The 27,465-nt window shown below is 55.8% G+C and overlaps 1 protein-coding gene across 2 annotated transcripts in view; it reads right to left on the bottom strand.

Annotated features, from left to right (window-relative positions):
* The window catches only part of NAB1 (NGFI-A binding protein 1), a 35,613-nt gene extending 9,052 nt beyond the window's left edge, over positions 1-26,561 (bottom strand). The window contains exons 1-6 of one of the 2 annotated variants that reach the window (XM_029069391.2): positions 26,427-26,561; positions 16,626-17,463; positions 12,675-12,808; positions 10,834-10,885; positions 1,430-1,537; positions 477-639 (exon numbers count right to left, since the gene is read on the bottom strand). In XM_029069391.2, the coding sequence (XP_028925224.1) occupies positions 477-639; positions 1,430-1,537; positions 10,834-10,885; positions 12,675-12,808; positions 16,626-17,444 (1,276 nt within the window). In that variant the 5' untranslated portion in view covers positions 17,445-17,463; positions 26,427-26,561. The remainder of the gene's footprint in view (positions 1-476; positions 640-1,429; positions 1,538-10,833; positions 10,886-12,674; positions 12,809-16,625; positions 17,464-26,426) is intronic. The other variant, XM_029069390.2, reaches the window with a different exon arrangement.
* Positions 26,562-27,465: the final 904 nt, after the last annotated feature.

Below are 27,465 nucleotides of genomic sequence, written 5' to 3' on the forward strand. Positions count from 1 at the left end.
GATGGACCAAACTGGCCCTTGGTGATCAACGGAGGGAGGGATGGCTCTTCTCAAGTTGAGGGTCAGAGGGGTCTGCTGTGTGACTTTGGGCAAGTCACTTCAACTTCTCTGGGGCCTCAGTTACCTCATCTGTCAAGTGAGATTTAAGACTGAGAGCCCCGTGTGGGATAGGGACTGTGTCCAACCCGATTTACTTGTATCTACCCCAGGGCTAAGAACAGTGCCTGGCACACAGTAAGCACTTAACAGATACCACAGTTACTACTGTTATTGTTGTGAAACCAAGAAGCAAGAGTGAGAAGAGCACACACGACAGTCCAGGACGTGTGCATGTGCATGAGCGTGTACACGGCTGCTCTGCCCCGTCCCACCCACCCGTCAGCCCTCCCAGCCCCCAGTGGCGGCCTGAGGCCGACCAGGGTGCGAAGAGGAGGAGGAGGAGGAGGAGGGGGCACGGCCCTTGGGGAGCAGGGTACCTGGCCCATCGAGGTGGTCCGGGGGCAGGAGGCCATTGGGTCCGTGCTCCTCTGAGTCCTGCCGGTAGAGGCCCGCCGACGGGCGCCGCTCCCCGGCCTGCAGTCGCTCTGACCCGGCCTGTCCGCACACCAACTCTGCTCGCTTGGACGCCGCCTGCCCGGCCTGTGGACAGGGACCAGACCCGTGTCAGCCCCAGGTACCTCCACTTGGGCCACCCTCGCCTTGGACATGTACAGTTTGTTCGGGGGGGGGGGGGGGGGGCGAGGAAGGACCGGAAACCCGGCCAGCCTGTCGCCGCATGACCTCGGCTCAGCCACTCGGCCCACCGGGTCTCTGTGTTCTCCTCTGTACAATGGGGACACTAACCACGATGGCCGGCCTTCTCCCTGCCCCACAGGGAGGACAGAATGAGGTACCTGGAGCCGAGGCAATCACTGTCCCCTAGCCTTCAAAGCCTGATTGAAGGCACATCTATCTCTTCCAAGAGGCCATCCCTAAGCCCGCCTCTCCTCTTCTCCCACTCCCTTCTGCGTACCCTGATTTGCTCCCTTTATTCATCCCCCACCTCCCAGCCCCACAACACTTATTTGTCATTTATTTATTTAAATGAATGTCTGTCTCACCCATTAGACTGTAAGCATGTTGTGGGCAGGGAATATGCCTTTTAACTGTTGTACTCTCCCAAGTGCTTAGCATAGTGCTCTTCACATGGTAAGTGCTCAATAAATATGACTGAGAATGAATAAATGAATGATTGAAGGAGGCACCTTGGAGACATGAAAGTGCCCCAAATTCAGTGCCATCATGTGGGAAAATCAGATAGTCTGCCTGGCAAAGGGCAGCAAATGTGCCCAGGGCACTGAGCACACTGGGCAGAAATTGGCAGGGGAAGGTGTGAACACCTCCCCTCTCCCTGCAACACACACACATTCTTATTCTTTCTCTCTCTCACCTGTGTGCTGAAGTCCTCTCCTTTGGCTTTGGCAGCGGCCAATTGGGCTTTCATGATGTCATGCTGGAAGAGGGTCTGCACCGGATCTTGGTAGTCAGCAAAGCCGTCCTAATAATAATAATAACGGTACTTGTTAAGCGCTTACTATGTACCAAACACTGTTCCTAAGCGTGGGGTAGATACAAATTAATCAGGTTGGACGCAGACCCTGACCTCCATAGGGCTCACACTTAATCCCCATTTTACAGATGCGATAACTGAGGGCCAGAGAAGTGAAGTGACTTGCCCAGGGTCACGCAGCACACATGTGGCGGAGCCAGGATTAGAAGCCAGGTTTTTCTGACTCCCAGGCCTCGGCTCTAGCCACTAAAGCCACGCTGCTTCTCTGCTGTCTCGGAGGGCAGCAGAGGCCACATTCACCCTGCTGCAGCCAGGGTACAAACGCTTGTGCTGGCCGGGCACCCACCCCCTTCCAAAGAGACGCCACTGCTTCACCCCCGCCCCCGGCTCCTGCAGACCTCCGCCGAAAGGCTGAAGCCCGAGGGCATCAGCCACTGATTCTCCGGGAAGTGAGGGTGCCAGAGCAAGTGTACTGGAAACAGCTGAAGGGGTCCACGGCTTCTGTCATAACGGATGTCATTCAACCGGGTTGTGGAAAACATAAAAGCTTGGCTCCAGCCACCAGCATTGACTGAGCCGTCTTTTTTTTTTAAAGGATTTTTGTTGAGCCCTTACTGTGTGCCAGGCACTGTACTAAGCACTGAGGGAGACACAAGCTAGTCAGGCTGGACACAGCTGATGCCTGACATGGGGCTCAGTCTCAATCCCCATTCTACATGTTTTGTTTTGTTGTCCGTCTCCCCGGTTTAAACTGTGAGCCCGCTGTTGGGCAGGGGTTGTCTCTATCTGTTGCCGAATTGTACATTCCAAGCGCTTAGTACAGTGCTCTGCACATAGTAAGCGCTCGATAAATACAATCAAATGAATGAATGAATAACTGAGGCACAGGGAAGTTCAATGACTTGCCCGAGGCCACACAGCATACACCCCGCAGAGCCGGGATTAGATTCCAGGTCTCCCTGACTCCACCCACTAGGCCGGGCTGCTTATTCTACTTCTTTAAGCCGAATGGCAGACACTGGTCAGACTGTTTCCGGTAATCCATCACATTTATCAACTGATTGATCGCTGAAGTGAATGCCAGGGGAAAATCAGTAGTCTGTACAATGCTCATTTGGCGTGGATAATAATTATGGTACCTGCTAGCACTTACTTCATGCCAAACACTGTTCTAAGCGCTGAAGTAGATATAAGCAAATCGGGTTGGTCGGTCCCTGTCCCACATAGGGCTCACGGTCTTAATCCCCATTTTACAGTTGAGGGAACTGAAGCTCCCAAGTGAAGTGACTTGCTCTTGGTCACACAACAAACATGTGACAGAGCTGGGACTAGAAACCAGGTCCTCTGACTCCCAGGCCCGAGCTCTATCCACTAGGCCACGCTGCTTCTCCAGATGGAGCACTGCATTTGTACCCTGGGCGGGCGATCGGAGCAAGCTCTCAGAGGCACCTCTGGGCGGACCCGGGTCCCACCTTGACCAACCGACGGCCAATGACCTATTGATGGTGAGGAGAAAGCAGACAGGCTTCTTCCTGAGAGCCAATGCTCGGTGGGCTCAGGGCCCTAACCAGCGGGTCCCACCCCTCAGCTCTGCTCTCTTCTCCCAGCTCCTCTCACGCCCACCTTCTAGCCACCCCCGGCCCCCCACTCTTCTGCCTCTGTCCCTCTACTCATGCTGCTCCTCCGGCCTGGAACTCCCTCCCCTCCCCATGTCACTCAGACTCCCCCAGTTCTCCCCAAACTCAAATCCAACCATCTAGCCGCCTCTCATCCCCCCTCAACTCTCCCACCTCCATCCCCTCGATCACACTGCTCCCCGGGCCTGGAACTCCCTCCCTCGCCACCAACGGGCCACAGACCTTGGTTCCCCACCGTTCAAGCTTCCTGAAATAATGTTGGTATTTGTTAAGCGCTTACTATGTGCCGAGCACTGTTCTAAGCGCTGGGGTAGATACAGGGTCATCAGGTTGTCCCACGTGGGGCTCACAGTCTTAATCCCCATTTTACAGATGAGGGAACTGAGGCACAGAGAAGTGAAGTGACTTGCCCACAGTCACACAGCCGACAAGTGGCCGAGCTGGGATTCGAACTCAGGAGCCCTGACTCCAAAGCCCGTGCTCTTTCCACTGAGCCACGCTGCTTCTCCAAAGCCCATCTCCTCCAACCAGCCTTCCCTGATTAACTCCCCAAACCCCAGGCCTATCTGCCCTCGCTAGCACCTGATTAGTTCCTGACAGCCCCCCATCCCGGCAGCCCAGTGGTAACTCACAGGCCAGAGCGCCCAGTTCACCCCACCGATCTGGTCAACGGGCCAGATCCCCCCAACACAGGCCCAGGCCTCGGCCCCGGGGCAGACCGCGGGAGACCCCAGATTGGGCAGCTCTGACTCAGGTTCTGAAAGTGGTGAGGAACCTTCCTCCTCCCGCTCCCCGGGCCCTCCCCGTCTCCTGTAGCCCCAGACCCTCTTCAGACCAGCCAGAACCCTGCTACCGGGGGCAGCCGGCGAACACCTGGGGCCGAGGCTCGGGTCACCAGTCCACCAACACAGGGAAAGGGGGTGCTGCTCACCATCCACCCATCATCCGCTCCCCGCGGATCCTCCTCCTCCTGCCCTCTCCCGATTCCCGGCAGATGGGGAAGTTGCACCCTTCCCCTGGGCAGTGGCCCCTTCCGGAGGGTGGGCGGATGGCCCGGTGCGCCCACCTGCTCGCTCCCTCCTCCCACTGCGCCCCGGGGCATCCCGAAGTTCCAAGATCACGGGACGGGAGGCAGGGGAAGGGGAAGCCCACACCCAGTTGGAAGAGCTCTCCCATGTCAGCACCAGGTGGCTGCGTGGGTGGGGGCCCTGCACCCTGGTGGTCCCCCTCTGTCCCATCCCCGCCAACCTCCCGCCCCCGTGCACACATCTGGAGCCTCCTGCAGATGTTTCCACCAGCCCCAGCCCGCCTGGCCGTTGGCATCCCCCAAAGTTTCCCGGACTTGATGACGCCCACCTCGCTCATTTCTCTCTTGAGGGTCCCCATCTACCGGCTGCCGCCCACGCCCCCCAAACCCACCCTCCGCAGTCTCTTTCCTTCTCTGCTTCCCAATGTGCAATGGGCAACTGAGGACTCAGAGCAGCACACCACCCCTTGTGCCTGCCACCCACACGTCCACACCCGAGGTGCCCACGCAGCCCGTCACACGGCCCCGCTCAGCCTCCGAGCCACCACTGTTCCCTTGGCATTTCCGGTCTGTGCTCGGGGCGTCCCCCCTCTGCCTCCTCTCCGAGCTGCTTCGACATCCCGGCTCCGTTCCCCGGAAGCACCTGGCAAGGTCAGGAGGTGTCCCCGGAACAAAAAAGGGACCCACGTGAGCCCCGCCGGTCCCAGGGCAGAGCTAGTGGGCCCGGGAGGGCTCTACACATTCAATCATATTTACTGAATGCTTACTGCTTGCAAAGCACTGCACTAAGCGCTTTCAAGCTCGTTTCGGGCAAGGAACGTGGCCGCTTATTCGGTTGTACTGACCTCTCCCAAGCACTCAGTATAGTGCTCTGGAAAGAGCACGGGCTTTGGAGTCAGGGCTCATGAGTTCGAATCCCAGCACTGCCACTTGTCAGCTGTGTGACTTTGGGCAAGTCACTTAACTTCTCTGTGCCTCAGTTCCCTCATCTGTAAAATGGGGATTAAGACTGTGAGCCCCACGTGGGACAACCCGATTCCCCTGTGTCTACCCCAGCGCTTAGAACAGTGCTCTGCACATAGTAAGCGCTTAACAAATACCAACATTATTATTATTGCTCTGCACATACTAAGAGCTATATCACAGATTGATTGATTGATGGGCTGGAAACATATGCATCCACACGACCTGACCTGGGGACAGAGAGGGGGGCTCCAGCCATAATGTTCCGGATCCTTCCGGGAGGGTGGGGTATCCCCAAGAGCTCCTCCACTCTCTTGCCACTGACCACCTTGGCTGCAGACACTCAGAAGGGGCAGAGAGAAGTGGCCTGTCCCCCTCCCCAAAGCAGACCCTGTGACACTCGGGTGAGCTGCCCCTGAATCCTGGGTCTTTGCAGGGAACAGGTCAGCGGGGGGTGGGGAGATAACAGACCCACCAGGACCCCCCGGGTTACAGCTCTGACCGGACGAGACGGCTCAGCGGGGCTTTCTGGGGGGCACCCGCTCCTATCTAGGTAATGGTGCTTTCTGTGCGCCCCACCCGCTGACCCCCCGGGAGGGCAAGTGGATGTCCGAGGACCCAAGTCCAACGACACATAACCCAGTGGGGGTCCACCCAAGTCGGCCGGCAGCCCCCTACCCATCCCAGGGCAGGTGCTCAGTAAACACCCCAAGAAGCCGGGCTCAACCCACACTCCCTGCAGCGAGGCCCATTGGTGCCCGGGGGAGGGGCATCAGGGTGGCAACCCAGCCTCCATCTCTCTACCGGACGTAAGCCCACCAGCCAAACCCCCTCGCCCACTGCCCACCACCCATATGCCTCTGGGCCCCTGGGCGGGGCTGGGCGGACAGTCTCCTATGTGTCCAGGCGACCGAGGACACCAGTGTCCATCCTCCCACCCTCTCCGCACCCTCCTCCCTCCACCCCCTTGCACACAGGCCTTTTTTCTTCTTAAACTGTTCTGGAGGCCGGATGGAAAATTCTGAGTTTAATTTATTGAGAGACCAAAAAAACCGTGCCGTGGGGATTTGCCGGCTGGAGCCAAGAATCCGTGATTAAAAATATAACTCTGTTTACTCCCCCAATATCCTTTTCACTTGGTATGCACACACAATCTCTATCCCTCCCCAATAACGGCTCAGAAAAGATAAATTTACCTTTGTTTCTGCTCTTCTTATACTTCCCTGACTAGGGAAGGATTTTCCATGTGTCCACATGGATTTTTGTCTAGTCTCCACCTCACTTATTAAGTGTCTGGTTATTAAGTGTCTGGCGGTGCCTCAAGGCCGTTGAACATACAATAAACAAATTGGTCCCTGCCCTAAGGAATTTATCATCCGATGGGCGAGAAGTGGAGGAGAGGTAGGGGTCGGGGGTGGTGGTGGGGGGGAGACGAGGGCGGGGGGACAGAGGAGGGCGTAAACCACCCATTCAAAGGTCAGAAATGATCTCTTTCTTGCCAAATCAAAGGTATGAACTCCATCCTAATCCTCTTCGACCTCTCAGCTGCCTTTGACACTGTTGCCCACCCCCTTCTCCAGAAAACATTATCCAACCTTAGCTTCACCGACACTGTCCTCTCCTGGTTCTCCTATTCCTCTGGCACATTCTCAGTCTCTTTCATGGGCTCCTCCTCTGCCTCCCATCCTCGAACTGTGGGGGTCCCTCAAGGTTCAGTTCTGGATCGCCTTCTATTCTCCATCTAACACCCACGACCTACGACAACTCATTCGCTCCAGTGGCTTCAACTACCACCTCCTCGCAGATAATTCCCAAATCTCCATCTCCAGTCCCGATCTCTCTCCTTCTCTGCAGTCTCACATTTCCTCCTGCCTTCAAGACTTCTCTCCTTGATGTCCCGCCAACACCTCAAACGTAACATGGCCCAAACAGAGCTCTTTATCCTCCCACCCAAACCCTGTCCTCCCCTTGATTTTCCCATCACTGCAGAGAGCACCACCATCCTTCCTGTCGCACAAGTCTGTAACCTTGGCATTATCCTTGACTCATCTCTCTTTCAACCCACGTATTCAATCTATCACTAAACCCTGATGGTTCGAACCTTCACATCACCACTAAAACCCACCCCTGCCTCTCCACCTCAACTGCTACCAAGCTAATCCAAGCACTTACCCTATTTCGCCTTGATTACTCTATCAGCCTCCTTGCTGACCTCCCTGCCTTGTGCCTCTCCCCACCCCAGTCCAAACTTCACTCTGCACATCTCACTCCTCAAAAAACTCCACTGGTTGTCCATCCACCTTTCCATCAAACAGACACTCCTCACCATTGGCTTCAAAGCACTCAATCACTCGTCCCCTCCTACCTCACCTCACTGCTCTCCTATTACAACTCAGCTGGCACACTTCGCTCCTCTAATGCCAACCTACTCACTGTACCTCAATCTCATCGCCGACCACGTCCTGCCTGTGGACTGGAACGCTCTCCCTCTTCACATCCGACAGACAATGACTCTCCCCTGCTTCCAAGCCTTATTGAAGGCACATCTCCTCCAAGAGGCCTTCCCTAAACCCTCATTTCCGATTTTTCCACTCCCTTCCACGTCACCATTACAAGCAGATTTGCACCCTTTATTCACCGCTCCCTAAGCCCCACAGAAGTTATGTCCCTATCTGTAACTTATTTATATTCATGTCTGCCTACCCCTCTATACTGTGAGCTTGTTGTAAGCAGGTGGTATGTCTACCAACTCTGTTATACTGTACTCTCCCAAGTGTTTAGTACAGTGCTCTGCACATAATAAATACGATTGATTAAGGATTGACTGAAGGAGACAGAGGAGAGGGGATTGGGGGTGGGGACAGAAGAGAGTAGTCAGAGGAGACAGGTCAGAATCAATCCTATTTACTGAGTGCAGAGCACTGTGCTAAATACCTGGGAGAGTACAATATAACGGAGTTGAAGCAGACATTCCCTGCCCACAATGAGCTTATGGTTTAGAGGAAAGAGGGGACAGAAGGCCGGGGGGAGAGAGGAGGGGAGACTGAGAATGGGGGACAGATGGGGAGAGGGGACAGGGCGGTATGGCCTAGTGGATAGAGCTCAGGCATGGGAGTCAGAAGGACCTGGGTTTCTCTGCCACCTTGGGCAAGTCACTTCCCTTCTCTGGGCCTCAGTTGCCTCATCTGTAAAATGGGCATTAAGACCAACAGCCCTATGTGGGACAGGGACTGTGTCCAACCTGATTAGCTTGTATCCACCCCAGCACTTGGAACAGTGCTTGACACGTAGAAAGCACTTAACAAATACCATCGTTATTAGATCGGAAGAGGGAACAGAGACTGTCCCTGACTGAGCACCCCCTTTCCCTCTGCTCCCCCCCACCACCTTCTGCTCTTCCCCCTTCCCCTCAGCACTGTGCTCATTTGTATATATTACCCTATTTATTTTGTTAATAAGGTGCATATCTCCTTGATTCTATTTATCTTGATCATGTTGTCTTGTTTTTGTCTTGTTCTGTTATGCTTTGCTGTCTCTCTCCTGTTTTGACTTTGAGCCCATCACTGGGCAGGGATTGTCCAGACAGAGGACGGAGGGACAGATGGGGAGAAGGGACAGAGGACGGGGGTAGAGGGAGAGGAAATTCAGTGGCTGAAAAGGACTTTGGGATCTTTCATTCATTCATTCAATAGCATTTACTGAGAGCTTACTATGTGCACAGCACTGTACTAAGCGTGTAGAATGTACAATTTGGCAACAGATAGAGACAATCCCTGCCCAACGATGGGCTCACAGTCTAATTGGGGGAGACAGACGGCAGAGCAAAACAAAACGAAACAAAAACAAGACAACATTGTCATGATAAATAGAATCAAGGGGATGTACACCTCATTAACAAAATAAATAGGATAATAAAAATATATACAAATGAGCACATTGCTGAGGGGAGGGGAAGGGGGAGGGAGAAGAGCAGAGGGAAAGGGATTCCAACCGCTGGGAAGGAATTTCATAAATAGAGCAAAAAAGGTGACTAAGCTTCAAGCTTTGAGAGACCCGTGGCATCAGGTGACCAAATGTAAGACGGCGCTTGGGCACAGGCTGGTATCTGGATCTGACCCATTGCCAGACAACACAAAGTGACCAGAGAACGGGGCAGAGCTCTGAAGGCTGGGTAAATCTGCACACGGTGCTGGGGTGTGGGAGGGGGGATCACTGGGGGCAACTAGAGATTGTCTAGAAGTTAGAGCTCCTTTCTCCTCCTCCTCCCCCCTCCATCTTTCTCCTCTTCCTCCTCCCATAGAGGTCTCAAGTGGGTAGTTCGGGTCCTGAGCTCCTGGCTGCCTCTGGCCAACCTCTCTCCTCCCGGCCCGCTCACCCTGGGTGGGAGGTAAGAGGGGGGATGGGAGGATGGAAAGGCAGGATGGGAGGGGAAAAACGGAAGGACGGGGAAGGAAGAGGAAGGAGAGAAAAGGAAGGAGAAGGAGGGAAAGAGAAAAAAGAAGAAAGGGAGAAAGAAAGAAAAGGGAGGACGTGGGGAGGAGGAGATGAGAGATAAGGAAAGGAGAAGCAGCCAAGGCCTAATGGATAGAGTCCGGGCCTGGGAGTCAGAAGGACCTGGGCTCTAATCCTAGCTCCGCCGCTTGTCTCCTGAGTTACCTCGGCCACTTCACTTAACTTCTCTGTGCCTCAGTTACTCCACCCGCCTGCAAAATGGGGATTAAGAGTGTGAAGACCACATGGGGGACAGGGACTGTGCCACCCTGATTAGCTTGTTTTTACCTCAGTGCTTAGTATAGTGCCTGGTGCATTAGTCTGTGCTTAACTAATACAAACAGCATAGCCTGTATCTACCTCAGTGCTTAGTACAGTACCTGGCACAAAGTTCCCACTGAAAAAATATCATATTAAAAAGGGGAGGGGGAGGGCCTAGGTCTCCCTTTGCCTCAGGGGCATCATTTGAAAGACAGTGTGAGGAGAAAAGTGCCAGGACCCAAAAGGTGAGAAGGTGGGAGAGTACACACCCCCTGCCTCCCCTCTCCAGGTCTGGGGAAACCAGAGCTGCTTGTTTTAAGCCACTGCCCCGGCAACCACGGCCGCCCCAGGCGTCTCGGGAACAGGGACGACCCTGCTGTGCGCCTGCCTGTCTGCCCACATGCCCTGGGAGGCCCACTTGCCCTGACCCTGTGGCCTCAGAGGTCCACATGCCCACCCCTCGTGGGCTTGGGGGTCCTCTCACCTGCCCGCCAGACCCAGGGGCTGCTTTTGACAGTGCGGGGGGCGAAGGGGGAGAAGGGGTTTGTCCCTTCGGCGGGAAGGGGAGGGGATGTTGGTGCAGTGAGGCTGGCCATGTGGGCACAGTCCCAGGACCCAAGCGGCGGGAGTAGGGCCGGGCATGGACCGAGGGCGTCAGCGGGGCACCGAGCAGCATGTGGCGAGCACATCTGCCAGAGCAGAGTTCTGTCCAGTGGAGGAGGGCAAGGGGGAAACGACCTGCCCAGTCACCCCACAACACACACACATACACACGCACACCCACACCCCAGAGTCGGGGGGGCTGTGCTGTGCCACCCAGGCCCCGCAGGCTGTGTCTGATTCGAAAATCAACCCAGCCAGGGGGCTTCACGTCCGAACGGCAGAGAAAAAAGCAGTCCCCGTACCTCGATTTTTATTCTCTTGGGAGACAGCTCCTCTCTTTCACTACACTTGGGCCTAGAAGTGGAAAAAACAAAAACAACATTAAGAGAACACATTGCTTGAGAGACCGTGTCCGCCCAAACGGCGTCCACCGAAGGCCACGGAGCAGAACCGGCCCCGAGGCTCACAGCTAGTGCAGGACGAAGGGCATCACGGCCCCAGAGTTGGTGAAGCCTTGGCTGAGCCATGACTGACCGGGCCGAGGGTCCCCGCAGGCCTGGGGCTGCGGTCAAGCCATGACCAACCGGACCGAGGGTCCCCGCAGGTCTGGGGTTGGCGGGGCCGTGGCCGAGCTACAACTGACTGGGCCTGGGTTGGGATCGGGGGCAGAAGAACGGTCACCCTGGGTGACACTCCCTCCCCCTTCTCCCCTTCACCTTCCAAATCTTCCTAAAAATCAGTTTCCTGGCTAACTCCTCATTTCCTCTCCCCAACCTCCCTTCGGTCAACTTTGCACTTGGGTCTGTACCCCTTAAATGCTTAATAGTTACCCCTCCCTCAGCCCCACAGCACTTGTGTCCCTAGTCCTCATTTATATTACTGTCTGCCCTCCCTGCCCCACCCACCCTGGACTGTAAGCTCCTTGTGGGCAGGGAATGTGTCTCCCAGCTCTGTTTTACCCTCCCTCAAGTGCTCTGCACCCAGTAAACACTTAGTAAAGGCCGTCAATTGCTTCTGCTGTTGAGAAACAGCATGGCATAGTGGATAGAGCACGAACCTGAGTCCGAAGGTCATAAGTTCTAAACCCAGCTCCGCCGCCTGTCTGCTGTTTGACCTTGGGCAAGTCATTTGACCTTGGGCAAGTCACTTTGCTTCTCTGGGCCTCAGTTCCCTCATCTGTTAAATGGGGATTGAGACTGTGAGTCCCACGAGAGACAGGGACCGTGTCCAACCCGATTTGCTCGATTCCACTCCAGGGCTCAGAACAGTGCCTGGCACACAGTAAGTGCTTAACAAACACCATAATCACTATTATTACTATTGTCCTCTCCCAAGCGCTTTTCATTCATTCACTCATTCGATCGCATTTATCGAGCACTTCTTGTGTACAAAGCATGCACTAAGCACTTGGGAGAGTACAATATAACCACAGACACACTCCTGTCCACAAGAGCTCAAAGTCTAGAGGGGGAGACAGACATTAATAGAAATAGATGGAAAAATAAATTACAGATATATACAGATTTCTGACGCGGAGCTTAGTACGGATCTCCGCACACTGTAAGCACTCAATAAACAGCACTGATGGACAGACTGATTCTCCGGGACCCAGATCTCACCCCGCAGATATCACACCGTCAGCTCCAAGGACGGGGGACTAAGTCTTCCCCTTTTGATGTATTGTTCCCAGACACCCAGCAAACCAAGGGCACACAGCACAGTGCCAGGCACACAGTGGGCAACCAGCACAGCACCCGGCATACCAGAAACACGCAGCACAGTGTCCAGCCCAATGCGGGTAATCAACACGGCGCAGGCATCCAGAACAGCACAAATGCTGCGATGAGGAAGGGTAGGGAGGAGTGGGGGCACAAATTTTGAGCTCCCACCTGTTCTCAAACCCCCCAGACCTCGCTCTCCCCAGGCAACCTCAGTAGCTAGCAGTATGCCCACCACCCCCACCCCACCAGCCTAAACTGTGCCAACGCCCAATGGTCCCAGGAGATACAACCTTGAAAGGGTCAGTGACCCCTCCGGGCACAGCTGGATGGTCGGTGGACGGTCAGGAACCGGCAGCTGCGCTAAGCCTCCATTCCGGACCCCAGGCCCCACCCCCCGGCACCTCCTAGCTTCCCCCTGGTACCTGGACGTCCGGTAGGTGTACTTGTAGGTGACCTCGCGGGAGACCTGGCGGGCCAAGGCAAAAAGCTCGTCCCTGCGGGTCAGCAGGGCATTGTCCTTCACACAGAGCTGTGCCGCCGCCTCGTTCACCGTCAGCTGCAGGGCGCACATGCACACACAAACACACACACACGGTCAGTCACAGGGTTTCTCCTCCTCCTCCTCATGGCCAGGATGGGGGCGGGAGGGTCCCAGGCTGGATTGGGGTCAGGGGGGATGGTGGTGGTAGGCTGGTTTTGGGGGGATGGGGGAAAAGAGATCAAACCAGAAGGGGGAAGGGGAGACCTCAGGCTGGACAGGCAGAGGGGGGAAAGGGGGAGTGGTCCCAGGCTACACTGGGGGGAAGGTAGAGGTGACCCCAGACGGGGGAGAGGAAGGGTGATCCCAGACTGGACGGGTCTCACAGTCTAAATAGAAGGGAGAACAGGAAGGCCTGGAGAAGTGAAATGACTTGCCCAAGGTCACTCAGCAGATAAGTGCCAGAGGCGGGATTAGCACCCAAGTCCTTCCAACTCAAAGACCCTGGGCTCTATCCATAAGACCATTCTACTTCTCATTTATTACCACCGTTATTGAAAAAGGGTCAGCTTTGAACTTGGGTTTAGGTCACCCTCAGAGGGTTGGGTCTGAAAACGGATTGCCCTGTAAAATCGAGAGCAGCTCTGCACTTGATTTTGCCCCCGGGGATCCCGACAACTGCCCCGGGCACCGACAGCCCTCGCCTCGCCTTGCTGGGGGCACCGGGCTGTTCTCGCCATCGTGGGGGTGGACGGATGGACCTATAAGCCAGCCACGGCTTCCACGCCGGACCTCGGGATCGGGTGCTCCCAACCCAGCGGCCGGGGCCTCTTGCAGGTCCCAAATTTGGGCCACGGTGGGTTACGAGGCCAAATCCGGCTCCACCTCATTCGATCGTATTCAGTGAGCCCGTACTATGGGCGGGTCACCGTACTAAGCGCTTGGGAAAGCACGATACAACAATCAACAGACATATTCCTGCCACAGTGAGTTTACAGTCTAGAGGATCCTGGCCCTCCCTCCCTGCCCGGGTGTGTGGAGAAGCAGCACGGTCCAGCGGCAAGAGTGCGGGCCCGAGGGTCAGAGGATGTGGGTCCTAATTCCAGATTCGCCACTCGTCCGCTGTGTGACCTTGGGCAAGTCACTTCACATCTCTGTGCCTCATTTACCTCATCTGTAAAATGGGGATTAAGACTGTGAGCTCCGTGCGGGACAGGGACCGTGTCCAACCTGATGATCTACCCCTTAGATCAGTGCTTGGCATATAGTAAGCGCTTCACAAATACCATCATCATTATTATTATTATGAGAAGGAGTTCCGGGATTCCCTTGGCAGCCCTCGCTTTTTGACAGTGGCACAACAGCACTATCCGGCCACCGGGGCTTCCGGCGGTGAGCGGCGGCCCCAGCCTCCTGGCAGTGACCAGTGCCCTTGGGCTCCCTTAGCCCCTCTCCCTGGTGCAACGTGGCCCTGGACTGGGGGGCACCTCCCTCCCTCTCCTCATCCCCTCCCCGCTCCGAAACACTCTGACTTGTCTGGAATAGAGATAGAAATCCACCCTTGCTTGTTCCCTACTTAGCTTAGCAGAAGGCAGATCTCTAGGCTGCTAGCACAAGGTGCCATCAGGCAGAAGAGGAAGTGAAGGATAAGACTGGAAAATCAGGTGCTTATGGATGTGCACGAAAGACGGGATTCAAAAATGTTCACAACAGTACCATGTTTCACCCCTACTTAACCAGATAACTTAGTTACAACACTTTCTTCATCACTTTCTTTAAATAGTGGGGAGGAGTAGCGTGGTCTAATGGAAAGAGCCGAGGCCTCGGAGTCAGAGGACCTGGGTTCCAATCCCGGCTCCGCCACCCATCTACTCTGTGACGGGGGGAAATCGCTTAACTTCTCTGGGCCTCAGTTTCCTCAACTATACAATGGGGAATCGATACCCGTTCTCCCTCCTACTTAGACTGTGAGTCCCATGTGGGAGAGGGACTGTATATAACCTGATTTAACTTGTATCTATCCCAGCGCCACGCTTATAAAAGTACTTGACACATAGTAAGCCCTGAACAATTATAATAATAATGATAATGACATTTTCTTAATCACTTTTTCCAAATGGCAGGGAGAGGTAGAAGGAGGAGGCATAGTCTAGTGGATAGAAGAGAGGCCTGGGAGTCAGTAGGTCATGGGTTCTAATCCTGGTTCCGCCACCTGTCTACTGTGTGACCCTGGGCAAATCACTTAACTTCTCTGGGCTTCAGTCCCCTCATCCGTAAAATGGGGATTAAGGCTGTGAGCTGTGTGGGACAAGGAATGTGTTCAACCCAATTATCCTGTATCTACCCCAGTGCATAGAACAGTGCCTGGCACATAGCACTTAAATACCAAAATTATTATTATTATTATTATTAATAAGGGAGAGGATCACAGTTTTATTCACATCCTCCTATAACACTTTACAGACCCTACTTATTCCTTAAGAGAAGCAGCGTGGCTCAGAGAAGCAGCGTGGCTCAGTGGAAAGAGCACGGGCTTTGGAGTCAGGGCTCATGAGTTCGAATCCCAGCTCTGCCACTTGTCGGCTGTGTGACTGTGGGCAAGTCATTTAACTTCTCTGTGCCTCAGTTCCCTCATCTGTAAAATGGGGATTAAGACTGTGAGCCCCACGTGGGACAACCTGATTCCCCTATGTCTACCCCAGCGCTTAGAACAGTGCTCGGCACATAGTAAGCGCTTAACAAATACCAACATTATTATTAAGAACTAGCCGGTCATCTGTCATTTCATTTATTGTCTGTCTCTCCCTGCTAGACTGGAAACTTCTTGAGGGCAAGGACATTGTGGTGAACATTAAAAGAGTAATAAGGTTATAATGATCGGTGGTGTAATGAAGAATGATAAGAAGTAGATTTTTATTAAGCCTTTCTGGGCTTCAGTAACAGAGGTCGAGAGGGTTAACTGTTGTGAGGAGATTCCTTTAGGTCCGCTACTATTAATAATAATGATGGCATTTGTTGAGCGCTTACTATGTGCAAAGCACTGTTCTAAGCGCTGGGAGGGCTACAAGGTGATCAGGTTGTCCCACGTGGGGCTCACAGTCTTAATCCCCATTTTACAGATTTTACTAACTCTACTATACTCTCCCAAGCGGTCAGTCTAGTGCTCTACCTACAGTAGACTGTACCATCCTCTTCTAGACTGTAACCTTCTTGTGGGTAGGGATCTTGTCTACCAACTCTGTTATCCCGTAGTTTCCCAAGGGCTCTGTAAAGTGCTCTGCACTTAGCAAACGATGAATAAATATCACCGACTGATCGACCGAGAGCAGGGATCGTGTCTACCAAGTCCATCGTCCTCTCCCGAGCGCTCAGTCCAGTGCTCTGCACAGAGGAGACGGGAAGCTCCATGACCTCTCGTCTCCCAACCATGCTATCCTCTCCCCAGTGCTCAGTCCGGTGCTCCACACACAGTAGACTGGAAGCATCTTGAAGGCAGGGATCACGTCTGCTAACTGTACTGGACTCTCCCAAGCGCTCAGTCCACTGGTCCGCACACAGCAGCCCGGAAGCTCCTCGAGGGCAAGGACGGCGTCTGCTCGCTCTATCCTACTCTCCCAGGCGCTCACTACAGAGCTCTGCACCTGGTAGTCTCTAGTCTACTCTCTAGTCCGGTCTCCAGACTGTGAGCTCACTGTGGGCGGGGAACATGTCTCCTCGTTGTACTGTCCTCTGCACAGAGTGAGGGCTCCAAAAACAGGACTGAATGAATGACCGGGCGGTCGTAACGGGGCAGGGGCGGACCGGCTGGCAGCGGAGAAGGAAGGGAGGGGGAGGAGGTGCCCGGGGGCAGGGGGCGGGCCCCGGGGAGCGCGGGCAGCGGGGCTCAGAGGCTCACCTCGTGCAGGGTGAGGTGCTTGCCGTCCTTGCGCTTGGAGTCGAAGCGTCCGTAGATGGCACTGTACTTGCGGATCTCCTCCTCCTTGCGGGGGTCAAGGTCGCTCATGTCGAAGATGTGCCCGACCATCTTGGCCAGCTTCTTGTTGGCGCGGAGCACGTCCCGGACCAGGCCGGCCGCGTCCCCGCGGGGCGGGGGCAGCAGCGAGGGCGCCAGCCGCTCCACGCACTCGGCCACCGACAGGGCCGCCGCCGCGTCCAGCGCCTCCGCCCCGTCCCGCGGCGGGGACCCCGGCGACCCCAGGTCCGCGGGCGACAGGCCGGCCTCGCCCTCCCCGTCCCCGTCGGGGGCCGGCCGGCCCGCCCGGGGCCGGCCCTCGCCGCTGCCCCCGGCCCGGGGCCCCGCGCCCGCCGCCCCGTCCGGTCCCGCGCCCGGCGGGCAGACCGCCGCCGCGCACTTGGGGGTCTTGGGCAGCGGCGGCTCGCGCGGACCCCCGGCCAGCCAGGCGGCCGCACCCCCGGCCAGCTTGTAGACGGGGATGCTGCTGACGGGCAGGGAGGCCAGCGGCTGGGTGAAGAGGGCCGGGTTGGTGACCCAGTCGCGCAGCGCCTTCTGCAGGCGGCGGACGTGCAGGGGCTTGCTGGCCATGCCCACCAGGGCCATGATCTCCAGGAACTCCTCCTCGCCCGCCTCGCACAGCTGCTGGACGTCGTCGCCGCCCTGCTGGACGAAGGCCTCGAAGTAGGACAGCAGGTTGGCACGCTGCAGGACGCGGTACAGCTGCAGCTCGCCCAGGGTCCGCGGGAGGGCCGAGGCCATCCCGCACCCGCCGCCCGGCCTGCGGACAGAGGAGCGCCGGGGCGGCCGCGTCACTCGCCGGCCCCGACCCGCTTGGCGGGGGAAACCGAGGCCCGGGACCACCCCGGGGGAACGGGCGCCGGGGAGGGAGGAGGAGGGGTGGGGAAGGAGGAAGGGGTGGGGAAGGAGGAGGGGGAGGGGGAGGAGGGGGAACCCCAGCTCAATCTGGGGTGGGCAGACCCTAGCCCGTCCCCGCGAAGCAGCCCGAGCAGCGGGCAAACAGTGACAGATCCGGAGCAGAGCGGGATGACATCACACGCGCCCTTTCCCGGGGGCCCAGCGAGCTCTCCCCAAACTAGAGCCGGAAACCCGGTGGGGGGGGGCTCCGACTCCCCCTCCGCCTCCAGAAAGCTTTCCCGGATCGATCCCCCTCTCCCGCTCCACCCCACCCCCCCAGCCTGTCATTCCGACACTCCAGTCACACTCGGACGTACGCCCCCCGCACCAACGCACACGGACGAAGTGACAGCCGTGCCAACGTGCAGATTGGCGCGGCGAGCCCATCGGCCGATCCCGTTTACCGAGTGCTCACTAAAACGATCGTTACGGTACTTGTTGTCCACTCACCACGCGCCCAGCTCTGTTCTAAGCACTGGGGTAGGTATAAGTGCATCAGGTTGGACACGGTCCCTGAACCCCACGCGGCTCACGCTCTTAATCCCCATTTCACAGATGAAGTAACTACGACCCAGAAAAGTGAAGTCAGTCACCCTGCGTCACACAGCCGACAAGTGGCGGAGCCGGGATTAGAGCTCAAGTCGGACGCGTGAAGCATTGTACAAAGTGCTTGGAAGAGGATGAACGAACACGTTCCCTGTCCCTAACGATCTCCTCACGCAACCCACTCACCCGTCCTCCCGCCGTCCTCTCCCAGTTACCTCCTGCCGTCTGTCCCGCTCACACCACCGCCAAATCATTTCTGCCCTCCCTGCCCCTCTCCCCCAGCAGACTGGCAGCTCCTCGAGGGCAGGGAGTGGGTGCTCCGCCTCTCTTCACTTTCCCGAGTGCTCCGTCCCGTGCTCCGCTCCCGGCAGGTACTCCATAAGCGCTACCAGCCAAACGATTGAGTCTTTGGGGCGGTACCGGCTTCGGTTTGCCTCTCCCCTAGACCGGAACCTCTCTGGAGACAGGGAACGTGTCTACCAGCTCTGCTGCGGTTGCCTACCAAATCTTCCAAGCACTGAGTTTGGTGCTCTGTAATCGGTAAGCGCTCGATGAATACCACCGATTGATCGATCGATGTTCTTTGCCCTCTCTCAACTGCCTAGCGTGGATACCGTCATAGCGTTTATTATTCTCTGGTTGTTCTCTGCACCGTACTGAACTCTCTCTGCTGGAACTTTACCCATCTGCCACTCACTGGCCGTAAGGATTGGGTTACAACCTATGACAGCAGACGTTCTTCTTTCCTCCCCAAGAGGCATTAGGCACCTGTGTCCAACTGGATTAATTGGTATCTACTCCAGGATTTAGAACAGTGCTTGGCACATAGTAAGAACTGAACAAGAGGAGCAGCGTGGCTCGGTGGAAAGAGCTCGGGCTTGGGAATCAGAGGTCATGGGGTCTAATCCCGGCTCCGCCGCTTGCCAGCTGTGTGACTTTGGGCACGGCACTTCACTTCTCTGGGCCTCAGTTACCTTATCTGTAAAATGGGGATTAAAACGGTGAGCCCCACGTGGACAACCTGATGACCCTGTATCCCCTCCAGCGCTTAGAACAGTGCTTTGCACATAGTAAGCACTTAACAAATACCACCATTATTAACAAGTACCAAAATTATTATTAATATTGACAATAACAAAATGATAAGATCATCTCATCTCGGTATAGATTACTCTGTTGAGCGCTGAGGTAGATACAAGATGATCAGACGGGACACAGTCCCTGCCTCTCCCGGGAAGGGATTCATTTATTCATTCACTCAGTCGTATTTATTGAGCATTTACTGTGTGCAGAGCACTAGACTAAGCGTTTGGGAGAGTACACTAGAACAACAGATACATTCCCTGCCCACGACGAGCTTACAGTCTAGGCAGGGGAAGAGACAGACATTAGTACAAATAAATTTCATAACTGACAGATATGGACATAAGTGCTGTGGGACTGGGAGAGGGAAAAAAAAGGGAGCAAGTCAGGGTGATGCAAAAGGGAGCGGAGAAGTGGAAAGGAGGGCTTGGGCTGGGAAGGCCTCTTGAAGGAGTTGGGCTTTGAGTAGGGGAGAGTTGTTGTCGGATTTGAAGAGGGAGGACGGAAGGGATCTCACCCCCACTCTACAGATGAGAGGACCGAGGCCTAGAGAGGGTAAGTGACGGGCCCAAGATCACGCAGCGAGCCGGGGCCAGAAGCGAAACGAGAACCGGGAGCCTCCTGACTCCCGGGGCTGCTCTGGGCTCAGAGCCCAAGGTGAGATGATGAGAAACAGCGGGGCCTCCTGCGGAGAGCTCGGGCCTGGGAGTCAGAAGGCCCTGGGTTTTCATCCCAGCTCCGCCCCGTGTCTGCTTTGTGAACTAGGGCAAACCACTTCTCTGGGCCTCAGTCACCTCCGGGGATTAAGACTGTGAGCCCCATGCAGGACAGGCACTATGTCCAACTTCATTAGCTTGTATCTACCCCAGCGCTTAGAACAGTGCTTGACACATTGCAAGCGCTTAACAAGTGCCATCGTTATTACTGTGAATCAAAATGGGTTAGGGCAGTCCCACCAGCTCCATCCTGGGAAGCGAGGAGAGGACGGTCACAAGGTTTTGGTCATCCAAGCGCTTATCTTCTCCGTGCCTCGATTACTGTGTCTGTCTCCTTGTTGAGCTCCCCGCCTCCCGTCTCTCCCCACTCCGGTCCATACTTCACTCTGCTACACGTTTTTGAAGGAAAATGTTCGTATCATGCTTCCCCACTCCTCAGAAAGTCCTGTGGTTGCCCATCCACCTCCTCAAACAAAAACTCCTCACCATTGGCTTTACAGCCGTCCACCACCTCGCCCCCTCCTACCTCACCTCCCTACTCTCCTACTCCAATCCAGTCCGCACACTGCGCTCCTCTAATGCCAACCTGCTCACTGTACCTTGATCTCGCCTATCTCGCCGCTGACCCCTCGCCCACGTCCTGCCTCTGGCCTGGAATACCCTCCCTCCTCAAATCTGACGACTCGCTCCCCCGCAACCATCAAAGCCTTACTGAATAATAATAATGCAGGTATTTGTTAAGCGCTTACTATGTGCCAAGCACTGTTCTAAGTGCTGGGGGGGATACAAGGTCATCAGGTTGTCCCACGTGGGGCTCCCAGTCTTCATCCCCATTTTACAGATGAGGTCCCTGAGGCACAGAGAAATGAAGTGACTTGCCCACAGTCACACAGCCGACAAGTGGCGGAGCCGGAATTAGAACCCATGACCTCTGACTCCCCAGCCCGGGCTTTTTCCAGTAAGCCACACTGCTCTTGAAGGCCCATCTCCTCCAAGAGGCCTTCCCTGGCTAAAGCCCCTCTTTCCTCTTCCCCCACTCCCTCTGCGCTGCCCTGACTTGCTCCCATTGTTCATCCCCTCTCCCAGCCCCACACCGCTTATGTCCATATCCATAATTAATTTATTTATATTAACGTCTGTTTCTCCCAAGAGCTTAGTACGGTGCTTTGCACACAGTAAGCACTCAAATACGATTGATTGATTCAGTGTACTGTTCGGGTGTGTACTCTGTGCACGGATGTGTGCAAAAGCACGTGTGCCTCAGTACCCGTTCCTGGGAAAACCAGCCACAATGGAACGGGAATCTCCAGATATCGCACCCAAACAGCTTCCGGCTGCTGAGCGGAGCTCTGCTCCACCCCAACAACCTCTGCTGCCCCCGGGCTTCCCGAAAGTTTCGGGGGCCTGGGAAAAACCGCTTAACATCTAAAGTGAAAAATGTTTACGTTTCCCCCTCGTCTAAACTGGAAGCTCCTTGTGGGCAGGGACCGTGTCTACCATCTGGGTTGCACTGTGCTCTCCCAAGTGCTCAGCGGAGCAAGTGCTTGACAAATTCCACTGATTGATGGTATGGTACTCTCCAAGTGCTTGGTACAGTGCTCACACACAGTAAGCGCTCGATACTGATTATCGAACTGTGCTCCCCCAGGCACTTAGTTCAGTGCTCCACCCTGTCCTGCACACATTAAGTGCTCAAATAAACACCACTGGTTACTGCATTAGACTCTCTCAGGCACTCGGTACAGTGTTCCGCACACAGTCGGCGGTCAATACCACCGATTACTGTACTGTCCTCCGCCAAGCACTTAGTACAGTAAGCTCTGCACTCGGTTAAGCGCTCAATACCATCGATTGATAAAAATCAAGTTATAAAAGAAAGAAAAATGAATGTATCAGTTTGAAACCACATTCTGTACTGCCTAGTAACGTGCCCTCAAAGCAGACGATAATTCATAATTGTGGCAATGCTTCCCGGCAAAAATTCTGACAGCCAGGTGACAGGATTTTTAAAAGAATCGAGTTTACTACAGGTTTGGGGGATTTTTTTTTTTTTTAAACTCCCAACTCATTTTCCTCCTCATTTCACTAATAAATCTGTGGGGGCATATTCTACTACGACTGCACAGAGGTAGGAGTTACCGGTAATGTCACAGAAGGGAATTTGCATTCAAAACAATTCTTTCGTTATGCCTAATGGGACTATTCTAAAGAAGCTTTTCCAGATTAAAAAAAATTAACCCAGGGCAGCCGGATTAAATCTTCAATTATCTTCCTCAGGAGTACAAAGGGAGGAATACTCTCTTAAGAAACCGCTTCCCACGCCCTGCCCGTACCAAAAGGGAAAAAGAAAAAGAAAAATATATCAAATTATCCATTGAGGCCTCAGCAGGAATAGGAAAGATGAGTCCCTTAGTCTGCAGGTTGGTTCCCAGACACTTTGAAAGCTAGTGGCTCCAAAAAGCTGGAAGTTTGGAAAGGTGGACGTGCACGTCGGTCCAAATTTAAGAAAGAAGTATATAATCAGGTGAAAAACTCCCCCTACTACCACCACCACCCACGAAAGCTAAACGAGGAATTTAAGAAGGGATAACATCTCAGTCCGGGGACCAGAAAAATCTGACCTTTTTTCCTCCTTCCCCCTCATGCCTTTATAGAATTTAAATTCCTGGACTTGTTTTCCTTTATTTCTCCCTAAATAAACGTTTTGAGGTTCCTTTTTTCCAGAATAAATACCAACAAGGCTCTCTCCATACCGGCCCGGGGCCATCCCAGAATCTGTTTCATAATCAATCGACGGCATTTATTGAGCGCCAAACTATACACAGGGCACTGTACTGAACGCTCGAGAGAGAACGATCCTACCGAATGATAGGGAAGCAGCATGGCTCATTGGAAAGAGCACGGGCTTTGGAGTCAGGGCTCATGAGTTTGAATCCCGGCTCTGCCACTTGTCAGCTGTGTGACTGTGGGCAAGTCACTTAACTTCTCTGTGCCTCAGTTCCCTCATCTGTAAAATGGGGATTAAGACTGTGAGCCCCACGTGGGACAACCTGATTCCCCTGTGTCTACCCCAGCGCTTAGAACAGTGCTCGGCACATAGTAAGCGCTTAACAAATACCAACATTATTATTATTAAGTGATATATGTCTGGGCGGGGAGCCGGGGAAGATGGCACCCGTGCACCGGCCTGTCTCTTGAGCCCGACCTCGTGCGGACCTGAGTTCAAATCCACTGGTCCAAAGTTTCATTCATTCATTCAATCGTATTTATGAGCAGCAGCATGGCTCAGTGGAAAGAGGCTGGGCTTGGGAGTCGGAGGTCATGGGTTCTAATCTTGGCTCCGTCACTTGTCAGCTGTGTGGACTTGGGCAAGTCACTTCACTTCTCTATGCCTCAGTTCCCTCATCTGTAAAATGGGGATGAAGACTGTGAGCCCTACATGGGACAACCTGATTACCTTGAATCTACCCCAGTGCTTAGAACAGTGCTTGGCACATAGTAGATGCTTAACAAATACCAACATTATTATTTATTGAGCACTTACTGTGTGCAGAGCACTGTACTAAGCGCTTTCCTGGTCACCGGGAGGAAAAGGGCAACTCCGACCCATTTTTACCGATTCAGGGTGACTGATGTTCCTCGGACTTCAAAATTAAAGAGCGGGCCGGAGGGGCTGGGGTCTCTGAGACACGGGGTCATAGCGTTGTCCAGTCAAATGGGCTGAATTTGAACTCTCGTCCTGGGCACCTGAGCCTCTGCCTGAACTCTCCCCTAAGCAATTCGCTCAGCGTTCCGCCCACAGTACGCGCTCGATAAATACCACCGATTGATTTCTGCATCTCGCTCCTCGAGGGCAGGGAATGTATCTAACAACTCTGATGTACTGTGCTCTCCCAAAGGCTTAGTACAGGGCTCTGCACACGGAAAGTGCTCAATAAATACCCGTTTGATTTCTGCATCTTGCACCTTGTGGGCTGAGAAAGTGTCTACCAACTGTTGTGCTGGACTCTCCCAAGTGCTCTTGTTCACTGCTCTGCACAAAGAAAGCACTCCAAGCCGCAGCGTGAGAAGCAGCCTGGCCTGGTGGAGAGAGCCCAGGCCGGGGAGTTAGACGGGCCCGGGTTCAAATCCCAACTCTACCACTTGTCTGCTGGGTGAACTTGGGCAAGTCACTTTGCTTCTCTGCGCTTCAGTTTCCTCACATGTAAAGTGGGGAATAATAATAATAATAATGTAGGTATTTGTTAAGCGCTTACTATGTGAAGAGCACTGTTCTAAGCGCTGGGTAGATACAGGGTAATCAGGTTGTCCCACGTGAGGCTCCCAGTCTTAATCCCCATTTTACAGATGAGGGAACTGAGTCCCAGAGAAGTGAAGTGACTTGCCCACAGTCACACAGCTGACAAGTGGCAGATCCGGGATTCGAACTCATGACCTCTGACTCCCAAGCCCGGGCTCTTTCCACTGAGGCATGCTGCTACAGTCTCCCCCGATTAGACTGTAAAACCGTCAATGGGCAGGGACCGTCTCTATCTGTTGCCCATTTGTCCATTCCAAGCGCTTAGTCCAGTGCTCTGCACATAGTAAGCGCTCAGTAAATACTATGGAATGAATGAATGAATGCTGCTTCTCTACGACCGTGAGGACCACGGCAGGGGGGTGGGGGTAAGGATGACAGGGACTGTCCCCGACTTGATCATCTTGTATCTACCGCAGCACTTAGTACAGTACCTGGCACAAAGTAAGCGCTGGACAAATATCATCAAAAAAGTACCAGGGATGGACTGATCTCCAAGGAGAACCGAAGGCTGAGGCCCAAGGCGAGCCAGTTCTCCCAGGTCGGCGGCACCGTGCCGTGCCACGTCGAGAGGAACGGAGGGTAGGATGGGGTGCCCTCTGCTTGCCGGGCAGTGGAAATAATGACATCGCGACCAGGAAATCTTCCAGAAGTTCTCTAATCATTATGGCACCGGTTAAGCAAGCGCTTACTCTGTGCCAAGCACTCTTCTAAGAACCGGGGCCAGACACAAGTTCAGCAGGTTGGACGCGGTCCCCGTCCCACGTGGGGCTCACACTCTTATCCTCACTTTACAGATGAGCGGGCCGAGGCTCCGAGGAGGGAAGCGACTGGCTCGGGGTCAGGCGGCGGACCTGTGGCGGAGCCGGGACGGGAACCCAGGTCCTCCCGATTCCCGGGCCCGGGCTCCATCCTCTAGGCCACGTCGCTTCTCCGAAATGCTTCTCTTTCCGGACCCGAGGGCGCTCCGGCAGCACACGCTCAGAGGGAGAATTTGGGGGCTGCGGTTTCCGGGCCGGTCGGCCGGCCGCCCCCTTCCCCGTCGGCATCTCTGGGAACCAACCGGGGAGCCGACCGGGAGCGGCGGGCCTGATTTCCGTCACTCGCCGACTCCGCGTCCTGGGCCGAGTCGCTTCACTCCTCTGGGCCTCAGCATCCTCATCTGTAAAATGCCCTTGACTCTACTGATTGCCATTGTTCTTGTCCGTCTGTCCGTCTCCCCCGATTAGACCGTGCGCCCGTCGGAGGGCAGGGACCGTCTCTATCTGTTGCCCTTTTGTCCATTCCAAGCGCTTAGTCCAGGGCTCTGCACATAGTGAGCGCTCCATAAATACGACTGAAAGACTGTCCTCCCTCCCCTTCATTCGTTCAATCGTAATCCTCGAGCGCTTACTGGGTGCAGGGCACTGGACTGAACGCTTAGGAACGTCCAACTGGGCCGCAGAGAGAGACCACCCCTGCCCAACAACGGTCTCAAAGGGAAAGAAGGACGGCGAGGCCAATGGGAGCCGTGTCCGGCCTGCTGACCTCGTCCCTGCCCAACGGCCCTAGAAGCCCTTAAACCAGTCCTGTGACCGTTATTATTTAGGGGCAGGATTTCACCGGCTCCCTCTCGGCAGGAGGGGCCGGACGAGGTCCTCGTCGGGGCGTTTTCCAGGAAAGAGTGGCTCTCAATTGCATCGGCGCTAGTTGGCGTCCAGTACAGCACCCAGACCCCCCCTCCGGGGCAGCGGCCCCCACCTCCCCCTCGACTCTGACCGCCGGGACGCTGCCCCGCCTCCCCTCGGACCGCCAGGACCGGCCCCGGGGCGGCCAGTACGGAGCCCCGGGGACGGAGGCCTGTCGGGGGCGGAGGTCGGCAGGGGCTCAGGGAGGGCGGGCGCTCGGTACAGAGCCGGGGGCCGCGATCCCACCGCCTCCGACGGCCCCCCGGGGGTGTGTCCGGGGTTCCCGCCTGGGCCCGAGGCCGGTCCTGGGGGTCAGAGGTCAGGGGGCCGGTCCTCGTCTCCTCCGGCCACGTCCGGCCCCCCTCTCCCGCGGGCGACCCCCGGCCAGGCCCGGCTGGGGGGAGGGGCGGGGTGGGTAGTTTGCAGGAGCCGGCGCGCCCGTGCACACACACGCACACGCGCACACACACACACACACACACACACGGTGGGGGAGGCCGGGCTGCAGACACTCTACCTCTTCCTCCTCCTCCTCCTCCTCCTCGTCGTCGTCGTCGTCGTCCCGGGCGCTGTGCAGCAGCAGCAGCAGCAAAAGCAGAAGCGGCGGCAGTTGGTTTCCGCGCCGCTCCCTGCTCCCTCCCCCCTTTTCCCCCTTCCCCCCTTCCCCCCTCCCCCGGGCCTCCGCCCCCGCGCAGGCGCGCCCCCGCCCCACCCCCGCCCCTCCCCCCGCGGCGTCAGGCGGGGAGATTCCGGCGGGGCCCCATTGTTGCCCTTCGGGCTCCCGCCCACGCATGCGCGGACGCCTGACGCAGGGCCCCCCTCCCCCTCCCCCTCCCCCTCCCACCGCGGCGGGGGCGGGAGCGCGCGGAGCCTGGCTCCCCCGCCCCCCCGCCCCTCCCCCTCCCCGCCCCTCCCCCTCCCCGCCCCCGCTTTCCCCGGAATCCTCGGGCCCGGGCCGGGAGGAGGAGGAAGAGGGGGCGGCTCCGGCTGCGGCTCCTGCCAGCGGAAGCCAACCAACCCAGCCACCCATCAATCAATCAATCAATCCATCCACCGAGCGGCATCTGTCCATCAAGCAGCAGCTGCAGCAACGGCGCCCCCTGCGGCGAGAGCGGGGACAGGCGCGGGACCGGACAGAGGCCCAAACGTCCCTCCCTCTCTCTCTCTCTCTCTCCCTCCCTCCTTCTTTCCCTCCCTCATGCCCTTCCTCCCTCCCTCATCTCTCCCTCCCTCTCTCCCTCCCTCCCTCTCTCCCTCCCTCCCTCCCTCTCCCTCTTTCCCTCCCTCCCTCATTCCCTCCCTCCCTCCCTCTTTCTCCCTCCTTCCCTCCCTCCCTCTTTCCCTCCCTCCCTCATTTCCTCCCTCCCTCCCTCCTTCCCTCATCTCTCCCTCCTTCCCTCTCTACCTCCCTCTCTCTCTCTCCCTCCCTCCCTCCCTCCCTCATCTCTCCCTCCCTCCCTCCCTCCCTCATCTCTCCCTCCCTTCCTCACTCCCTCATTCTTCTTTATTGAACACTTACAGCTCAGTGGCAAGACTCCGGGCTCAGGAGTCAGAGG

This window comes from Ornithorhynchus anatinus, chromosome 7 (genome assembly GCF_004115215.2).
Source record: "Ornithorhynchus anatinus isolate Pmale09 chromosome 7, mOrnAna1.pri.v4, whole genome shotgun sequence".
NCBI classification, from domain to species: Eukaryota; Metazoa; Chordata; class Mammalia; order Monotremata; family Ornithorhynchidae; genus Ornithorhynchus; species Ornithorhynchus anatinus.